This window comes from Heptranchias perlo, chromosome 13, assembly GCF_035084215.1.
Source record: "Heptranchias perlo isolate sHepPer1 chromosome 13, sHepPer1.hap1, whole genome shotgun sequence".
Taxonomy (NCBI): Eukaryota; Metazoa; Chordata; class Chondrichthyes; order Hexanchiformes; family Hexanchidae; genus Heptranchias; species Heptranchias perlo.
The window spans coordinates 3,026,455-3,047,106 of NC_090337.1; the positions used below are offsets into that span (position 1 = coordinate 3,026,455).

General features: G+C 42.9%; 1 protein-coding gene across 2 annotated transcripts in view; it reads right to left on the bottom strand.

Annotated features, from left to right (window-relative positions):
- Positions 1-228: 228 nt before the first annotated feature.
- Positions 229-20,652, bottom strand: part of LOC137331217 (claudin-1-like) — a 47,982-nt gene continuing 27,558 nt past the window's right edge. Inside the window, exon 5 of one of the 2 annotated variants that reach the window (XM_067994847.1) lies at positions 229-540. In XM_067994847.1, the coding sequence (XP_067850948.1) occupies positions 501-540 (40 nt within the window). In that variant the 3' untranslated portion in view covers positions 229-500. Of the gene's footprint in view, positions 541-3,829; positions 7,361-20,652 lie in introns of those variants that run through there. The other variant, XM_067994846.1, reaches the window with a different exon arrangement.

A 20,652-nucleotide genomic window follows, 5' to 3' on the forward strand; every position in this document is an offset into this window, starting at 1 on the left:
CCCCGAGCCCAAGGTTGGAGGCCCCTCAGAGCAGCTGGATTTCAGCCAGTGATGGCCCCCCACCCGCTTGTTAAACCGGCCAATTCGAGGTGACAGACAAGATAATGTAACAAACAGTAGAACTTTTAGTCAGTACAAACTTACAGTCAGCAAAGAACAGCATGCAAATTGTGCTAAAAACCCCCCAGCTTTATTAAACTCCAACAAACAGCGTCAGGTAAACATTTTGACAGTGGGCACGTGAAGGTTGCCAGGGTCTACAATTGGCTGCATTGCATCCGAGGTCCCTGTGCTCGATGCGCTGTATTCAAATTACTTTTCCAGGAGATTTTGGAGTAAGGTCGCAGTGCGTCACATTCCAGTAAATTCTGCATCATTAACTCTTTGTTTGTGTTGTGGGAGAGTCAAATCCTCTCACTACTGCATCCACGGAAACGGTTTCACATTACCCCAAGCTGTGGTCAGAACTGGTTGGATGGATTTGCTCTTGGTGTACGTGTTCAGACGACGTCTGTCTTCCTGTTTCTGACCTCACGTTTTCTGTGGAAAAATTAGGAGTTCCCAGTGTGCGGAATTGAATAACAGAGGGATGCGGAATCAGCGGGAAGCTGCAGCTGAACCAGTACGAAGGGGCAGGGTGGGATTCACTGCAGTTGTGCCGCCATCTTAACACGAGCTCAGGAGCCAGGAGAGCAGCGGAAGGGAGGACGGCAGAGACCCCCCTCACACCCGCTTCACGGCCGCAAGTGCAGCAGATGTACCGGTGACTTGAACTCCTGACCTCGCTGAGCTATCGGAGGCAGGGCAAGGTCACGATTAAAATAAATCGGATGGTAGGGGTACCCATGGAAGAATGGGCACTCGCTGGGTGAGGGGGTTTGTTAGAAACAACACCCGATGGTCACTGGCAGGAGAAGCCTGCTATTTAAGAAAGGAGGTGAGAAACCAGGGAATTATAGACCAGTTAGCCTAATATCTGTTGGGAAATTACTAGAGTCTATAATTAAGTGACTGAACACCTTGAAAATGTTCAGCTGATCAGAGAGAGCCAGCATGGATTTGTAAAGGGTAGATCATGGCTGACAAACCTAATTGAATTTTTTGAAGAGGTGACTAAAGTAGTGAACAGGGGAATGTCTATGGATGTTGTTTATATGGACTTCCAGAACGCATTTGATAAAATCCCACATAAGAGACTGTTAGCTAAAGTTGAAGCTCATGGAATTGAGGGCAAATTATTGACGTGGTTAGGAAACTGACTGAGCGGCAGGAGACAGAGAGTAGGGATAATGGGTTCAAATTGGCAGGATGTGACTAATGGTGTCCCACAGGGATCTGTGTTGGGGCCTCAAATATTCACTGTATTTATTAATGATTTAGATGACGGGATAGAGAGTCACATATCCAAGTTTGCCGATGACACAAAGATAGGCAGCATTGTAAGCAGTGGAGATGGAAGCATAAAATTACAGAGAGATATTAATAGATTAAGTGAATGGACAAAACTGTGGCAAATGGATTTCAATGTAGGCAAGTGTGAGGTCATCCACTTTGGACCTAAAAAGGATCAGAGTACTTCCTAAATGGTGAAAAGCTTGAAACAGTGGAGGTCTAAAGAGACCATGGGGTCCATGTACATAGATCATTAAAATGTCATGGACAGGTACAGAAAATAATCAAAAAGGCTAATGGAATGCTGACCTTTATATCTAGAGGACTAGAGTACAAGGGGGCAGAAGTTATGCTGCACCTATACAAAACCCTGGTTAGACCGCACCTGGAGTACTGTGAGCAGTTCTGGGCACCGCACCTTCGGAAGGACATATTGGCCTTGGAGGGAGTGCAGCGTAGGTTTACTAGAATGATACCCGGACTTCAAGGGTTAAATTACGAAGAGAGATTACACAAACTAGGGTTGTATTCCCTGGAATTTAGAAGATTAAGGGGTGATTGGATCGAGGTTTTCACGATATTAAGGGGAACTGATCGGGTAAATGGAGAGAAACTATTTCTGTTGCAGCTATTCCAGTGTGAAAGGTACAGAGGGCACAAAATTCTTAAATTGCATTCAGAAGAACTTTTTTTAGCCAATACGTAGCAAGCCCAACAAGAGGGGGGGCAGTTCTGGATGTGCCCCCCCCTAAACACATTAAGGTGAATCACCAGAATATCCTTTATTGACCTCCATTGAAAGCTGTAAAATACAATTGTCAAACTCAGACAACGGGCAAAGCAGGGGCAAGGGATGGGGGGGGGGGGGGGAAGGAAACAGGACAAGCCCAAAACTGGACATCAGGCAAAACAGGGGCAAGGGATAGTTGAGGGGGGGGTGGGGAGAATAGGGGACAGGACAGGAGTAGGGTAGGATGGGACCATAATTCAAATTCAGATGTATGTTTTACTGCTGGTGAAAATCCATTGAAAAATCTCCATTCCCAAAGTGATGAGATTCAAGTCTGTGCTTTATTTTTGTGTTGGGGGAAACTTCCCTTTGAATCATTAGAATCCAGTTTATAGCCTAGAAATGTTCAGCCAGCTCGCTCAATAACTGAGCTCGACGGGCTAGAAGTGGACAGATGGCTCCCCACTGCTACAAGGGAAATGCAGAATGCAAAAGAAAAAAAACTATAAACAAGTCTCCGAAAACCAGAGCTGAACCATGGAAAACGGCATGCAGGTGGGTGTAGTGTTTTAGGGGAGGAATCAGTGGTTAGATAATGTGGGCTGAAGGCTTTTTTTAAAAACAGCTTTTTAATATAAAAAGGTGCAGCACACCAACAGTTAGCTGTAAGTGTGAGGCAACAGGGTTTGGCCTGCAAGTTCACACAGGTTTAAATACTTGAATTGGAGAGGAACACAGAGATAAAACTCCCACCAATCCCAAGTGCAGTGTTAACAGAATTTTTTTTTTGGAGATATGAAATTCCTCCTCTCCGCCTCTCCCTCTGGATCTGCCATCTTTTGATAAGCCCAAGAGTTGGATGGGATCACGGTTTCAGTTCTAAGGTTTGATTTCCCACTGGAATTCATTAACACCTTCACATCACAAGACAGCTGGAACTGGGGCAAAGTTTCAGCCAAGTCGGTATCAGCTGTGGCTCAGTGGAAGCCCTCTTACCCGTCAGTCAGGAGGTCGTGGGTTCAAGCCCCACTCCAGAGACTTGAGCCCAAAATCCAGGCTGACACTCCCAGTGCAGTACCGAGGGGGTGCTGCACTGCCGGAGGTGCCATCTTTTGGATGAGACCCTGTCTGCCCTCTCAGGTGGATGTAAACGATCCCATGACACTATTCGAAGAAGAGCAAGGGAGTTCTCCCCTGTGTTCTGGTCAATATTTATCCCTCAACCAACATCACTAAAACAGATTATCTGGTCATTTATCTCATTGCTGTTTGTGGGATCTTGCTGTGCGCAAACTGGCTGCTGCGTTTCTTACATTACAGCAATGACTACACTTCAAAAAGTACTTCATTGGCTGTAAAGTGCTTTGGGGCATGAAAGGTGCCATATTGACAAGTCTTTCTTTCATATATTGGAATCAGCCAATTCTATTGAAGAGATTGAGAGGTCTCCTGTTTGGACATCAACAGTTGACAAAGGGAAAAGGAGAAGAGCTGGGCATCAGATTAGCCAGGGCTGTCGTGCATTGGGGGATTGCTGAAGGTCACATGGCTTCAGAGTACAAAACTCAAAAGCACCCACCTCCCCCGTCCTCACCTCCCCCAATAATGTACAGCCAGTCCATGAAAGTTACTGGTTGCCATGAGAGGCCTGGATGACCAAAGGCTCAGAGAATCAGACACAAGCATTTGTTTTAAAAAAAAAATCCCCATTTATTGCAAAAATCCATAGAACAAGCTCAGTACAAAAACTTAATCCAGAAACAATGCCTTGGACACATCTACAGACATGTGGATATATAAAAAGCCATGTACAAAACTGGAACCTTTTGGTGCCCAAGAAAGATTAGCAAAGGCTGAATTATCTACACACTAATACACAACATAAAATATTTAGGTTAGCAACTAGTCCAAAGGGACACTTGGACTTGTGTAAAAACAAACCACAATAACAGTCCCTTGAAAATCTGGACCTGGAGGGGATTACACCATACACACCTCACATCCCATGTTAAACACTAGGGCTGGGATTTCCTTTAAAAATAAAAGCTGGTTTATATATAGCAATTACTATTTCAAATTTCAGTCTCCGATAATTCATTTTATTTGTTAAAAAGTGCTGGGTTCTAATCATTTCAAAAGGATACAGTTCTAAGAATTCAGGCAGAGTCCATTTTTAAAAATCAGAGTGCGATGCACTGAACAGAATATTAAATCCTAAAGGTTTGAAGAACACTCTCTGGGTGTTGTCAGGACACTGTGGCAAGCATCTTTAATCCTACTTTCAACCCAGTTTAAGGTTCAGGGGGAAGAGGGGGTACAAATCCATTGACTGGACAGGCTGCAGCCCAAATAAGTAACCTGCCCCATTTGAAAAATGACAATATTTCAGCATCCCCAGATGTGAGAGCTGCAGTGGTTTGCATTCTCTAAATAAACTGGTCATGTTCTTTAAATACTGGGACTTAAAAAAAAACTTAGCATTTCAGAAATGACATGGCAAGTAGTTGGAGGTCAGTTTACACTCTCTTCTCAAGCAGGTTAATTTGCAACTCCTGCTGGAAACCCTCTTACTTAATTTAACACATTAGCAGGGCCTGGCAAAAGGCAGATGCTTTAAGAATATATAAATAAATATTTGTGCTTCTATTTCGTAGATGCAACCAAAGCACTAGAAGACACAAGTGTATTGAAATTCCAGGTTTAGGCCAAGCCCCCAGTACAGTCGCCTGGTCCCATTGTAACAATTGGGATTCTGGCAGGAAATTTAAACAAATAGTTGCATACAAGTTAAGAGACCATTGAAGTGCTGTCGTTTCACTGCAAATTGACACTGGAATAGATTTGATTTCAGTCAGATTAAGGGCAGTCTGATGAGACTACACACTGATTTCAAACAAACTCATTCCCATAGGTCGAAAGGACAGATCATTGGGACCATCCAGTCCCCACAGAATTCAAAGTGTAACCAATCCATTAACTCCACTTACACTCCAGGATTTATTCAGAATCAAGTCTAGTTCCAATTCCACTTTGGAATTCAAGGTGCTGCCAGTCCAACAGGACACGGCCTGTGCCCAAAATCAGGAGGCAGGGTCTGTAAAATACCCGCTCCAAACTGCTCTAGAAACGTTTATATCCACCCAATGCTCAGCCAGTAATGGTTCATGTTCTCCCCACTCTCATCATCCCAGATAAAAATTAGTTCCTGCATTGGCTTGTACCAAAGAATGGGACTATAACAAACTGATGAGCCTTAATCACTACATGTTACAATGCGACATACGTTGGATTGGCCAGGCATGTTCTACAAAGAAACTCAACAATGCTTGTAAACAAAATGGGACCAGTGACAGTGAACTAACAGGTGGGCCCGTTGGTACGTGGGCTGAGAAACATTAAATTAGACACAGACTCTGATAGATTAGTCTATGAATGTCGATTATTTAACAATAACTAACTGACTGCAACAGGTAGAAGATGTCATGAATAATTCGAGGTACAGTCCTGCCCTGTAAACACTGGAGACCTCGGTAAAGCATAAATTGAGAGTAGCAACTGTGCCTTGTGAATGTAAACTAGAACATTAATCACTGTAACAGGTGTTAATAGACCAGTCAGAATGGTGACACATCAGCACATCGAATAAAGGGACAGACCTCCTTTGCATGTACATGAAGATGGGTCTACACAAACATCTCAGAGCGGAGGACATTTAGCAGCCCCGATACCAACAGTTCATTACTCTTAAATGACATTACAAAGTTATGGTTGAGGATTTCAAAGGGAATATTGTGGACTGTAAGGAAGAACGCTGCCCAATACTTGAGACCAAGTTTGAAGACCAAATGTTGACCTTTACTCTTCAATGTGGGCTCCACAAAGTTGAGAAATGGCAAAGGTTTTCTTTCATTAACAAAGGGCAGGTTAACAATGCAGAATGGAGCTGACTCTTTGTCACGTCATTTCTGCTCCAAGTGTATTCAAAAGAAGCAAAGAGGTTTCAATTTGACCTCTTCAGGCCTTCACCCTTTATCTGCTGACACCTCTATTTTCATTATTACTATGAGTCTCCTACACTCAGAGCCCAGCTGCAGGTTTAATTACTGTAATTACTAGCTCTGCCCCCCCCACCTCCTCGTCTCACCCCCGCTCCTTTGCTAAAGGTGCTGATTTATGCTGAGCTATGATCTGACAGATACCGGTAACCGAGCAGTGTCTCAATCACGTGAGGATCTTTGTGTGTGAATTCGACTGGTCTATTAACACCACAACATCATGGCCTGTTCCGACAGCCACTCAAAATCCATGTCGAGCTCAGAGCAGGAGCCCTGGCTGATCTTATCCTCTCCCCTCCCTCGCCCAGGGTTACTGACGCCAATTGTAGTCACCCATCAGCCCACTGTTTGAGATCAGCCAACAGCATAGACCAGGGGCCTATCTAATGACAGTGGCTCAGTACTACACCAGATAGTGCAATTACTTACTGTTTTAACAAGGGATCTCAGAATGATCCTTTCGGAGAACTCTATAGGTTCGATGGGCATGAATGGTCTCCTCCTGTGAAGCCATTTTTTTCATATTGGCACACAAGAAAACAATAAGAAAAGTCTAGAATTAGCAGGGACTCAGTAAAGGGACATGGGGAAACTCACTGAGTCGTGGTCTGTGCTGCCTTCTATTTAATTGGGATCCTTACTGTATTTGAATGAAAAGGTTGTACACTACCCTCGTACAATACCCCGTTACCCTCAGAAGCAGATATTTCATACACACAAGCCCCATACAATCCCTTCTTCGGAAAAAGCTAATATTTTATATGTTGCATGAAAGATCTATAGTCTGTGCTCTACATAAAGAAACTGGCAATTGGTGTATTTACAATTACCTGAAATTAAAATGACAATTCAATGAGTAAACTTAAGATACTGTTACTTTAATAGAACTAAAGCCCTTTCATTTCCTACTCGCCTATGCAGGAACTGTCATTAAGGGTAATACTAGGCATCTCTTACTTAAGAGACACGCATCCTGTGAATAGTTCGGATGGAATCTTCTCAGCTCAGTTGGTCTCAAACGTAGTTCTTTGCGGCGGATGGAGCAGACTGCGATCGTGGATACGCGCGTCCCGAGTAAGATTCCCCACTACCTTTGGCGCAAGAGCAGGTCAGGAAGGCCCCACCGAGTATGGAGAGAGCAGTGGCAGCCCATCCTATAAACAGAGCCTGGCCAAACTCGAACCTGAAGGAAAGAGACTGGATTAGTATTTAGTCATTTCTATCTGTGATAAGATTGGGACAGAAGGTCCCCTTCTGGTGTTCGGTGCTTTCTCTGAACCAATATTTTTGATTTCACCGAATTTGGTACTGTATTTTTTTTGGATCTGTATGGAAAATTGGATTTGTCCCGTGAATATTGGTTTATTTTAGGGTTTTATTGTTGTTTCTAACAACCACCAACTCCAAAATGTTTGGTGGGGCTTTAAACTGGTTTTATTGGTTAAAACCAAAACTGGAGACCTAACTCAATCGTATAGTCCAATCTGTGAGGTACAGCAGTAGTTGGGCTAATTCAGTGACTTTAGTCAGTGGATTTGGTCTGAATTCCCTTTGGGTCGAGGTCTGAATTCTAGCACCTATGTAGATCCTGCAATTTACTGCAGCAAGGTCTTTCATAGGGGGAATTCAGGCACTGAGCAGGAGACTGGGGTAGGAAGGGGTGAAAGTGACTGAACAGGGGCGTTGGAGATGATCGCAGGAGGACTGACGCCTGTAACCAATGGTGGGTCTGAGGTTACATTACAGTTATGCGAGCGTGAGTTTAGTGAGTGAGCAGGATTGGTGAGCTGCAGTAATTATAACCCAATGGGCCAACAATCTCAGAGAGGGTGAGATACATAAAAACAGATAATATATGGAGCGGCCTTCAAATCCCCACATTCAGGGGTGAGATTCTAGAACAGTAACTGAGACCGTTAGTTCTCTTAAGTCCGTCTCCTCCAACAATCCCCAGTTGACATCAGTAAGTGGAAAGTGGTGTGAAATATAACGAACTTTTCAGCAATGACTCCACACCAATCCATTTACAACATGTCATTAGTGAAGGCGGATCCTTTAAGAAGCTCCTTAATAATCGCCTCTTTGACCAAGCTTTTGGTCACACATCCTGAAATCTCCTTTTCTGGCTCGGGGCCCATGTTTTCTTTTAAAATATATTCTGCCTCTGTGAAGCACCTTGGGACATTTTCCTACTTGAGAGAGTTGTGTAAATACGAGCTGTTGTTGACTGATTTCCATGGTTGCCACATGTTTAGTTATCCTGCCTGAAACAATGTTTTGGAACTGGTAGCGAATTTCCCACATTAGGCATTTAGATAAGGACTTCACAGCGACACTAGCCTCCTCCTCCCCCGAGATTTGCAGTTTTGTACAGTTGGCATAAAGAAAGAAAGAAAATTTGCATTTATATAGCGTCTTTCATGTCCTCAGGACGTCCCAAAGCGCTTTACAGCCAATGAAGTACTTTTGAAATGTGGTCACAGTTGTAATGTAGAAAACGAGGCAGCCAATTTACAGCAAGATCCCACAAACAGCAATGAGATAAACGACCAGTGATGTTGGTTGAGGGATAAATATAGGCCAGGGCACCAGGGAGAACTCCCCTGTTCTTCGAAATAGTGCCATGGGATCTTTTATGTCCACCTGAGAGGGCAGACGAGGCCTCTTTAACGTCTCATCCGAAAGACGGCACCTCCTACAATGCAGCACTCCCTCAGTACTGCACTGGAGTGTCAGTTCAGATTATGTGCTCCAGTCTCTGGAGTGGGACTTGAACCCACGACCTTCTGACTCAGAGGAGAGAGTGCTGCCCACTGAGCCACAGCTGACGGACAAGATCTAAACATGGTGTACACAGGGAGGAGGAGACCACGTGGTAACAGGTGGTCAGTCCATATGGTGATCCTGAACCAAAGTTACTCAAATTACAACGATCAGTTGATTTTTAAAATAATGTGTCAGGATGTGGGCATCATTGGCAAGGCCAACATTTATTGCCCGTCCCTAGTTGCCTTCAGAAGGCGTGATACAACTGAGTGACTTGCTAGGCCACTTCAGAAGGCAGTTAAGAGTCAACCATATTGGTGTGGGACTGGAGTCACATATAGGCCCAAACCGGGCAAGGACGGCAGGTTTCCCTCTCTAAAGAATATTAATGAACCAGTTGGGTTTTTCTGACAATCCGACAGATTCACGGTCACTTTTACTGAGGTCAGCTTTTTATGTCCAGATTTTTAAAAAAACTGAATTCAAATTCTTGCCTTGCCAGCGACGCCCACATCCAGAGAATATTTTTTTAAAAACCAAATCACTACCTGCCCCCAGCTACACAAGGAAAATGATCCAATCCAACACCCTCAGAAATAGGAGTGCAGTCCCCGTGTACCAGAGTCCGACATTCCCACTGAGGGTTTGGCTCGTTTCCCATTTGGACCTGCAGCAACTGGATTTGAGAAACGGTTTATGTTAAAAAAACATTTGCCGACCCAGGTTGCCATGGGGATGTAAGGCACTGGGAGGAGTGTCACACAAACACCTGTCTAAATTTGGTTGGTATAAACCAAGGCTTTGCTCAGTTCACCAATCCCAACGTCCGAGGCTACACCTGGACAAAACTCTTGCACTTTGCATTAAGCTCAACACACTCGTCACAGACTCACCCCCGCCAGCATCCCTTCAGTGTATAAAGGCTAGAAAGGAAACGGGTGTTATAATTCACCTGCCTACTCCTGTACAGTCAATCCCAGTCACTACAATAAACCAATAGGTCAAACACGTCAGACATATTGGACCCAACTCAAGTCTTGCAGAATTTCAATCAACCCAGTTTGAAGTTTGTTACTCACAATCCAGCACACAGTTGATTAAGCAACAAGTTAATTAATCCCTATTCTCATTTGTGCAATTATTCACGTCATTAATTTTGTGGATATATATAAAAAAATATTTCAGAGTAATCTTACCAGATGAGATTCTGGGGATTCTTCTAGACACAAAATATTGTTAATTCTACTAATACTTCTGTGCTATAGATCAGCCAGATTACAATGACGTGTCCATCTGTTATAAACGGAGTTAGGTCACGGTGAGCTCAGCTACGCTATAAAGCCTCCCCACACGACACTCATTTTGTTACTTAACTGGGAATGTGTGAAGGGGCAGGCCTTTACCAGGGGGCAAGCTTTATTATTTGAGGAATTTCAATGTACATGTCCTTTAACCCTTGCAGTGCCATGGGCAAAGTTGCTCATATGGACAGTGTCAGGGCAAGAGAGTCTGTCCACATGTTGGGGTGCTATTGGAGCATGGGGCTTGCCCACAAGTTAGGGTGCTGTCCGGGCACAGGAGGCTGCCCACACTTTGGACAGTCCTGTGGCGCAGGGGTTTACGCACTCGTTGGCTGTTGTCCATCTCTCTCTCTCACACACGACCTCAGTGTCCATCTCTCTCACACACAAACCCACAACCTTATGGTGTCCAACTCTCTCTCTCACTCAGACACACACAAATATTTCCTCAGGCCCCAGTCAGTTCTAATCCATTAGATTGTTTGCTTAAAGGGAGATCATCCTTTTTAAATGTACGTTCATGTTCATTAAATGAAGTCATAGAATCATGGTTTGGAAATTGAATTAGAAAGCCAGTTTATACCCCTAGGGGGCAAGGACTCTACTTGCCAAAAAAAACAGCCATGGATGACAAAAGAGATAAGGGACAACATAAAATTCAAAGAGAAAGAATACAAAAATGCAACAGATAGCACAGATCCTGGCGACTGGGAGAGATACAAAGAACAGCAATGAGTGACAAAACAGATAGTAAGAGCCACAAAAAGGGAGTATGAAAAGAAACTTGCAAGGGATATCAATCAACACAAAACATGTTTACAATTATATTAGGAAAAAGAGGGTGGTCAAGAGCAATGTGGGCCCCTTAAAAACTGATAATGGTGATATTGTAAATGAAAATAAGGAAACGGCAGACATGTTAAATAATTACTTTGCGTCAGTATTTACAGTAGAGAAAGAGGATAGCATGCCGGACACCCCAAGGAAACTAATTTTGAATCAGGGATGGGGACTCACCATAATTAATGTAAGCAAATTAACATTAATTATGTTAATTTGCTTATGTTCCCTGTAATGAAGGAAATAATGCCACTCCAGAGTGACAAATCCCCAGGACCAGATGGTTTCTATCCCAGAGTTTTAAAGGAAGTAGGTGAGAACATTGCAGATGCCCTAACTATAATCGTCCAACGTTCTCTCGATTCAGGAACCGTTCCTTTAGATTGGAAAATTACACGTCACTCTGCTATTTAAGAAAGGGAGAGAGAAACCAGGGAATTATAGACCAGTTAGTCCAACATCTGTTGATGGGAAATTACTAGAGTCTATAATTAAGGATAGAGTGACTGAACACCTTGTAAATGTTCAGCTGATCAGAGAGAGCCAGCATGGATTTGTAAAGGGTAGATCATGCCTGATGAACCTGATTGAATTTTTTGAAGAGGTGACTAAAGTAGTGGACAGCGGAATGTCTATGGTCTTCCAGAAGGCATTCGATAAAACCCTTCATAAGAAGCTGTTAGCTAAAGTTGAAGCTCATTGAATTGAGGGGAAATTATTGATCTGGTTAGGAAATTGGCTGAGCGACAGGAGACAGAGAGTAGGGATAATGGGCAGGTACTCAAATTTACAGGATGTGACTAATGGTGTCCCACAGGGATCGGTGTTGTGGCCTCAATTTTTCACTGTATTTATTAATGATTTAGATGAGGGGATAGAGAGCCACATATCCCATGAGCCCTAATCATGGGCACCACACCTGGGGAAGGATATATTGGCCTTGGAGGGAGTGCAGCATAGATTTACCAGAATGATACCTGGACTCCAGGGGTTAAATTACAAGGAGAGATTACACAAACTAGGGTTGTATTCCCTGGAATTTAGAAAATTAAGGGGTGATTTGATTGAAATTTTCAAAATATTAAGGGTAATTGATCGGGTAGATAGAGAGAAACTATTTCCGCTGGTTGGGGAGTCCAGGACTCGGGGACACAGCCTAAAAATTAGAGCCAGGACTTTCAGGAGTGAAGTTCGGAAACACTTCTACACACAAAGGGTGAGAGAAGTTTGGAACTCTCTTCCGCAAACTGGAGTTGATACTCGCTCAATTGTTAATTTCAAATCTGAGATTGATAGATTTTTGTTAAGCAAAGGTATTAATGGATATGGGGCCAAGGTGGGTAAATGGAGTTAGGTCACAGATCAACCGTGATCTCACTGAATGGCGGAACAGGCTCGAGGGGCTGAATGGCCTCCTGCTGTCCCTATGCTTGTAATCTTCTAATGGTGACGGGTTTCAACAGGATTGGCTGGGCACCTAGAGCAAGAATGCTACTTCATTAAAGTGAATACTTCACACCCAGTCTGTAAATAAGAAGAAAACCAGGAAGAATCCTCTTTAGTGTTAGATATGCAGAGCTGAGAGGGCGGAGGAAGGGGAGAGAATGAAGAGAGACTGACACAAACTGGTTTAAACACTAAAAAAAAAGCAATTTAGATATTAGAGCTTGCAATGTTATATATTGGGATTAATTACAAGAGATTCAAATGGACTGCAACCCTACACGCACACACTCCTCAGTCTTGTTCTATCTTGTACAGACCAGTAACTTGCGAGCCTGGGCAAAGCCCAATTGATAACCAGCTGCTAAGTTTTCACACAAATATTCAAAGATTACAGCACGAGCTGACGGGAAGAGTTTACAATACAGTGGGACGTCAAATTTAAAGCGTATCTCCCATGGTTAAATGACACAGTTGAACAAGACGTTAGCGCAAATCTTAAAACTTCATCTCCTGCTTTAAACCAGGTGCAGGCCTCGACCACCTGACTGTAACGAGTAAGTTTCAGAACCAACCTCTGAGCAACACATGCTCCATTTTCTAAACTGCATCAGTCAGCCATTTTGTGTTGACGTGTGCGTGTCGCACTCGATAACTGTATCCCGGTCAGATTTAGCTCCACATTCCTTTGACGGGGAATACTTTCAAGTGAAAAACAATCGGCGTCTCATTAACCAACACCAATTCCCACTAGAAACAGTCATCAAGAGATTAACAGCAGACAGGTGGGTTATGCCAATGTTTACCGGAGCAGGAGTGGTTGTACGTCTCCACAATGGAGGAAGTCAGGCCCATGGAACGCAGAATGGAGAATGTCTCACCCCTAAAAGGGGAAGAAAAGTCTTTGGAAAGGGGAAAGAGAAAGAGGAAATGGCATTTATCAGTACTGAAACAAAAAACCCCAAACACACAAATACATCCAACCACCAAAGTGGCCTGGAGATCAGAGTTCTCAACACACTGGGGAGAAGTTGGTCGACACCAATAGCACGAATCGAGCCGACAGCGAATTGAGTGCCCAAACCTAACCTGCGCTCAACTTTCTTTTCCAATGACTTCAAGGGAAGTGAACCCACTACCGATTTGTTATTGATTCAGGCTGCCGATTCACTTTCAGCTCGTTCTGCGCCACTTGGTTAAATCAATTTCTCCTCCCGTGGGTCCCCATTCAAAAAAAAAATTAGGTGTTATTGAAACATTAAAATTAGACAATGTAGTGGGAAGGGGGAAGGGAGGGACTACCCTTCCATTTCATAAGACCAACAGGATTTCTGTCAGTCAGTGCTGATCGGTAGTGGGTTCACTTCCCTTGAAGTCAATGGAAAAGAAAGTTGAGTGCGGGTTAGGTTTGGGCACTCAATTCGCTGTCGGCTCGATTCGTGCTATTGGTGTCGACCAACTTCTCCCCAGTGTGTTGAGAACTCTGATCTCCAGGCCACTTTGGTGGTTGGATGTATTTGTGTGTTTGGGGTTTTTTTGTTTCAGCACAGACATGTGCTTACACACACACAGCTGGAGCCACCTTGAAATGGAGGTTTTTAAATTGTACATTCTGCTCATTCCTGCTCTGACTCACCATGACACAGATGAGGGGTTCACCAGGCCATCTGCAGCCATCCAGCGTCATGGTTAAAACGTGCACAAGTAGGCTTACATAGTTACATCGAGTCTACAGCACAGAAATAGGCCATTCGACCCAACTAGTCTATGCGGCGTTTATGCTCCACACGAGCCTCCTCCCTCCTCTCTTCATCTATCACCATATCCTTCTATTCCTTTCTCCCTCATGTGCTTATCAAGCTTCCCCTTAAATGCATCTATGCTATTTGCCTCAACTATTCCTTGTGGTAGAGAGTTCCACATTCTTACCATTCTCTGGGTAAAGAAGTTGCCCCTGAATTCCCTATTGGATTTATTAGTGATTATCTTATATTTATGACCCCTAGTTTTGGACACCCCCACAGTGGAAACATCTTCTCCACGTCTACCCTATCGAACCCTTTCATTATCTCAAAGACCTCGATCAGGTCACCCCTCAGTCTTCTCTTTTCTAGAGAAAAGAGCCCCAGCCTGTTCAGCCTTTCCTGATAGGTTATAACCTCAGTTCTGGTATTGTCCTTCTGAATCTTTTTTGCACCTTCTCCAATGCAACTGTATCCTTTTTATAATACGGAGACTAGAACTGTGCACAGTATTCCAAGTGTGGTCTAACCAAGGTACTATATATGTTTAACATAACTTCTCTGCTTTTCAATTCTATCCCTCTAGAAATGAACACCAGTGCTTGGTTTGCTTTTTTATGGCCTTATTAACCTGCGTCGCTATTTTCAGTGATTTGTGTATCTGTACCCCCAGATCCCTTTGCTCCTCTACCCCATTTAGACTCTTATTATCCAAGCATTATGTGGCCTCCTTATTCTTCCTATCAAAATGTAATACCTCACACTTATTTATATTGAAATTAATTTATCAATTACACGCCCATTCTGTAAATTTATTCATGTCTTCCTGTATTTTGATGCATTCTTCCTTTGTACTAACTACACCCCCCCAATTTGGTGTCATCTGCAAATTTTGAAATTGTATTTCTGATTCCCAAATCCAAATCATTGATGTAAATTATGAACAACAGTGGTCCCAGCACCGATTCCTGTGGAACACCACTTCCCACCTTTTGCCAGTCTGAATAGCTAACCCTAATCCCTACTCTCTGTTTTCATAGAATCATAGAATGGTTACAACACGGAAGGAGGCCATTTGGCCTGTCGAGCCCATGCTGGCTCTCTGCAATAGCAACCCAGCTAGTCCCACTCCCCCACCCTATCCCCGTAGCCCTGCAATTTTTTTCCTTTCACGTACTTATCCAGTTCCCTTTTGAAGGCCACGATTGAATCTGCCTCCACCACCCCCTCGGGCAGTGCATTCCGGATCCTAACCACTCGCTGGGTAAAAAAGTTTTTCCTCATGTCACCTTTGTAATTTTGTAGCCATTCTGCTACCTGTCCCCTGACTCCACATGCTCTGACTTTAGTTATGAGTTTACAGTGTAGTACCTTATCAAAGGCCTTTTGAAAAACCAAGTATATAACATCTACTGCATTACCCTTGTCTACTCTCTGTTACTTCTTCAAAGAATTCAATAAGTTTGGTCAAGCATGACTTTCCCTTCTGGAATCCGTGCTGACTATTCTTTATTATATTTTCGGTTTCTAGATGTTTTTCCATTACATCTTTGAATAAAAATTCAATTATCTTTCCTACCACCGACGTTAAGCTAATTGGTCTATAGTTCCCTGGACTTGATCTATTACCCTTTTTAAAGGGAAACTAGTCTTAAATTTAAGCAAAGCCAATACATAGGTATGAGGGGCAAGTTGGCTGAGGTAGATTGGGAAATTAGATTAAAAGATATGATGGTACTTAAACAATGGCAAACATTTAAAGAAATAATTAATAATTCGCAACGAATATGTGTTCCCTTGACGAATAAAAACTCCATGGGAAAGTTAAGGATAATATTAGATTAAAAGAGGCTTATAATGTTGCCAAAAAGAGTAGTAAGCCTGAGGATTGGGAGGGTTTTAGAAATCAGCAAAGGATGACCAAGAAATTGATAAAGAGGGAGAAAATTGAATGAGAGTAAACCAACAAGAAATATAAAAACAGATTGTAAGAGCTTCTACAAGTGTGTAAAAAGGAAGAGAGTAGCAAAAGTAAATGTGAGTCCCTTAGAGGCACAGACAAGAGAAAATATAATGGGGAATAAGGAAATGGCAGAGATATTAAACAAATATTTTGTAACTGTTTTCACAGACTTTTCGTCGCTGGATCAAAATCCTGGAACTCCCTCCCTAACAGCACTGTGGGAGAACCTTCACCACACGGACTGCAGCGGTTCAAGAAGGCGGCTCACCACCACCTTCTCGAGGGCAATTAGGGATGGGCAATAAATGCTGGCCTTGCCAGCGACGCCCACATCCCATGAATGAATAAAAAAATAGCATACCAGAAATAGTGGGAACCAAGGGTCTAATGAGAGTGAGGAACTTAAAGTAATTAAGATTAGTAAAGAAAAAGTCCTGGAAAAATTAATGGGAGTAAAAGCTGACAAAAATCCCTGGACCTGATGGCCTCCATCCTAGAGTTTTAAAAGTGGCTGCAGAGATAGTGGATTCATTGGTTTTGATCTTCCAGAATTCCCTGAATTGGAAGGTAGCAAATGTAACACCGCCATTCAAGAAAAGAGGGAGAGAGAAAACTGAACTATCGTCCTCCTAACTGGCCATCTGGCCATCTGGCCATCAGTAGTAGGGAAAGTGCCAGAACCTATTATCAAGGACGCAGTAACAGGGCATTTAAAAAAAATCATAATATGATTAGGCAGAGTCAACATGGTTTTATGAAAGGGAAATCGTGTTTGACAAATTTATTAGAGTTTTTTGAGGATGTAACTAGCAGGGTAGATAAAGGGGAACCAGTGGATGTCGTATATTTGGATTTTCAAAAGGCATTCGATAAGATGCCACACAAGAGGTTGTTGTACAAGATAAGGGCTCATAGGATTGTGGGTAATATATTAGCGTGGATTGAGGATTGGTTAACAGACAGAAAACAGAGAGTAGGGATAAATGGGTCATTTTCAGGTTGGCAGGCTGTAACTAGTGGGGTGCTGCAAGGATCAGTGCTTGGGCCTCAGCTGTTTACAATCTATATTAATGGCTTAGATGAAGGGACTGAGCGTAATGTATCCAAGTTTGCTGATGATACAAAGCTAGGTGGGAAAGTAAGCTGTGAGGGGGACACAAAGAGTCTGCAAAGGGATATCGACAGGTTAAGTGAGTGAGCAAGAAGGTGGCAGATGGAGTATAATGTGGGGAAATGTGAGGTTATTCACTTTGGTAGGAAGAATAGAAAAGCAGAATATTTTTTGAAAGTTGAGAGACTAAGAAATGTTGGTATTCAGAGGGATTTGGGTGCCCTTCTGAATCATAGAAAGTTAACATGCAGGTACAGCAAGCAATAAGGAAGGCAAATGGTATGTTAGCCTTTATTGCAAGGGGGTTGGAGTACAAGAGTAAGGAAGTCTTGCTGCAATTATATAGGGCTCTGGTGAGACCACATCTGGAGTACTGTGTACAGTTTTGGCCCCTTACCTAAGGAAGGATACATTTGCCTTAGAGGCAGTGCGGCAAAGATTCACCAGATTGATTCCTGGGATGAGGAGAGATAGAGTAAAATGGGCCTATACTGTCTGGAGTTTAGAAGAATGAGAGGGGACCTCATTGAAATGTATAATATTCTGAGAGGGCTTGACAGAGTAGATGCTGAGAGGCTGTGTCCCCTGGCTGGAGAGTCTAGAACTGGGGTCAGAGTGTCAGGATAAGGGGTCGGCCATTTAGGACCAAGTTGAGGAAAAATTTCTTCACTCAGTGTTGTGAATCTTTGGAATTCCCAACCCAGAGGGCTGTGGTGCTCAGTCGTTCAGTATATTCAAGACTGAGATCAATGGACATTTGGACACTAAGGGAATCAAGGGATATGGGGATAAGGCGGGAAAGTGGAGTTGAGGTAGAAGATCAGCCATGATCTTATTGAATGCAGGGCAGGCTCGAGGGGCCATATGGCCTACTCCTGCTCCTATTACTTGGGTTCTTAAATATAGGAATCACATTAGCTGTCCTCCAGTCCTCTGGCACTATTCCCTTTTCTAATGAATTTTTATACATATGTAACAGTGCCTCTGCTGTCTCTTCCCTAACCTCTTTCAATATGCGTGGATGCAATCCATCCGGACCAGGGGTTTTATCCTCTCTAAGTTTGATTAGTTTATCAATTATCTCCTCCTTTCTATTTTAAATGTCTTTATATCTTTTTTGATCTGCTCTTCTAATGTCATGACCACCATGTCAGTCTCCCTGGTAAATACTGAGGCAAAGTAACTATTCAATATTTCTGCCATTTTGCTGTCATTAACCTGTGAATTCATTGTGTGTATCCCTTTGAGGCCCTGTCCCTATCCTGATTTTTCTTTTGTTATTTATGTGTCGGTAAAATACTTAACTATTTCTTTTTACATTCCTCAATAATTTAATTTCGGAGTTCCTCTTTACTTTCCTAATTGCTTTTTTGACTTCTTTCCTAACCTCTTCGTATTCCTGTCTGTCATCCTCTCCTTTATTGTCTCTGTATTTAGAGTATGCCTTTCTCTTTAGTTTCAATTTTACCCGTATCTCTTTAGTCTCCCATGGTGTTTCATTATTGGCTAGTTTGTTCTTGTTTTTTAGCAGAATATATTTCACCCGAACTCTACTGATCACTGTTTTAAATATTTCCCACTGCTGTTCTATCTCTGTCAAAAATGTTTTCCACTTTACCTTCCCAGTTCCATTCTCATCCCCTCAAAAATAGCTTTTTTCAAATCGATTACCTTGGTCTTTGTCTTACTTAAGTCTTTCGCAATCATTATTTTAAACCTTATTATGTTATGATCGCTATTACCTATATGTTCCCCTATGCTTACTTCTCTTATCTGCTCTATTTCATTTCCCATTAATAGATCCAGTAGTGATTCCTCTCTTGTTGGGCTTCTTACGTTCTGGGTTCTGCGGTTTCTGCTGAACACGCAGCTCCCTGTTCAGGAGACATTCCAAATGGACACAGCAGAGACTGCAGGACAGTTCCAAATAGTGGTCCCGATAGACATACAATGCAGACACATCCCCTCAAAGAAAAAAGGGTGGCACTGCCAAATTTAGGGCCCCCTGGTTGTCTAGAAGTATGCGGGGCAAGATAAAGCAGAAAAAGAAAGTTTATGACTGTCACAGAAAACTAAATACTGCAGAAAGCCTAGAGGAGTATAGAAAGTACAGGGATGACGTAAAAAAGGAAATAAGGAGAGCAGTGAGGGCATGAAAAAATATTAGCTAGTAAGATTAAAGAAAACCCAAAGATGTTTTATCAGTACATTAAGAACAAGAGGATAGCTAAGGAGAGGTGTGAAATATTGGATAAGGTAAACATAACGAGAGAGGAAGTACCAGAGGGACTGGAATCGTTGAAAGTTGATAAGTCACCAGGGCCGGATGGATTGTTTCCTGGGCTATTGAAGGAAGCCAGGGAGGAAATAGCGGATGCTCTGAGGATCATTTTCCAATCCTCACTAGATACAGGAGAGGTACCGGAGGATTGGAAGACTGCAAACGTAGTACCATTGTTTAAAAAGGGTACGAGGGAAAGGCCGAACAATTATAGGCCGGTCAGTCTTACCTCGGTGGTGGGCAAACTGTTAGAATCAATACTGAGAGATAGGATAAACTGTCACTTGGAAAGGCATGGTTTAATCAGGGATAGTCAGCATGGATTTGTTCAGGGAAGGTCATGCCTTACAAATCTGATTGAATTCTGAGGAAGTGACAAGGAGGATTGATGAGGGTAGTGCAGTGGATGTTGTCTACATGGATTTTAGTAAGGCATTTGACAAGGTCCCACATGACAGACTGGTCAGAAAGGTAAAAGCCCATGGGATACAGGGAAATGTGGTGAATTGGATCCAAAATTGGCTCAGTAACAGGAAAAAAAGGGTAAAAGTCGATGGATGTCTTTGCGAATGGAAATCCGTTTCCAGTGGTGTGCCACAGGGCTCAGTGTTGGGTCCCTTGCTGTTTGTGGTATATATTAATGATTTAGACTTGAATGTAGGGGGCATGATTGACAAATTTGCAGACGACACAAAAATTGGCCGTGTAGTTGATGGTGAAGAGGATAGTTGTAGACTCCAAGAAGATATCAATGGGTTGGTGGAGTGGACGGAAAAGTGGCAAATGGAGTTCAACCTGGAGAAGTGTGAGGTAATGCACTTAGGGAGGCCAAACATTAAAAGGGAATACGCAGTAAACGGGAATATATTGAGAGGGGTAGAGGAAGTGAGAGACCTTGGAGTGCATGTGCACAGGTCCCTGAAGGTGGCAATACAGGTAGATAAGGTTGTGAAGAAGGCATACGGAATGCTCTCCGTTATTAGCCGAGGTAGAGAATACAAAAGCAGGGATGTAATGATGGAACTGTA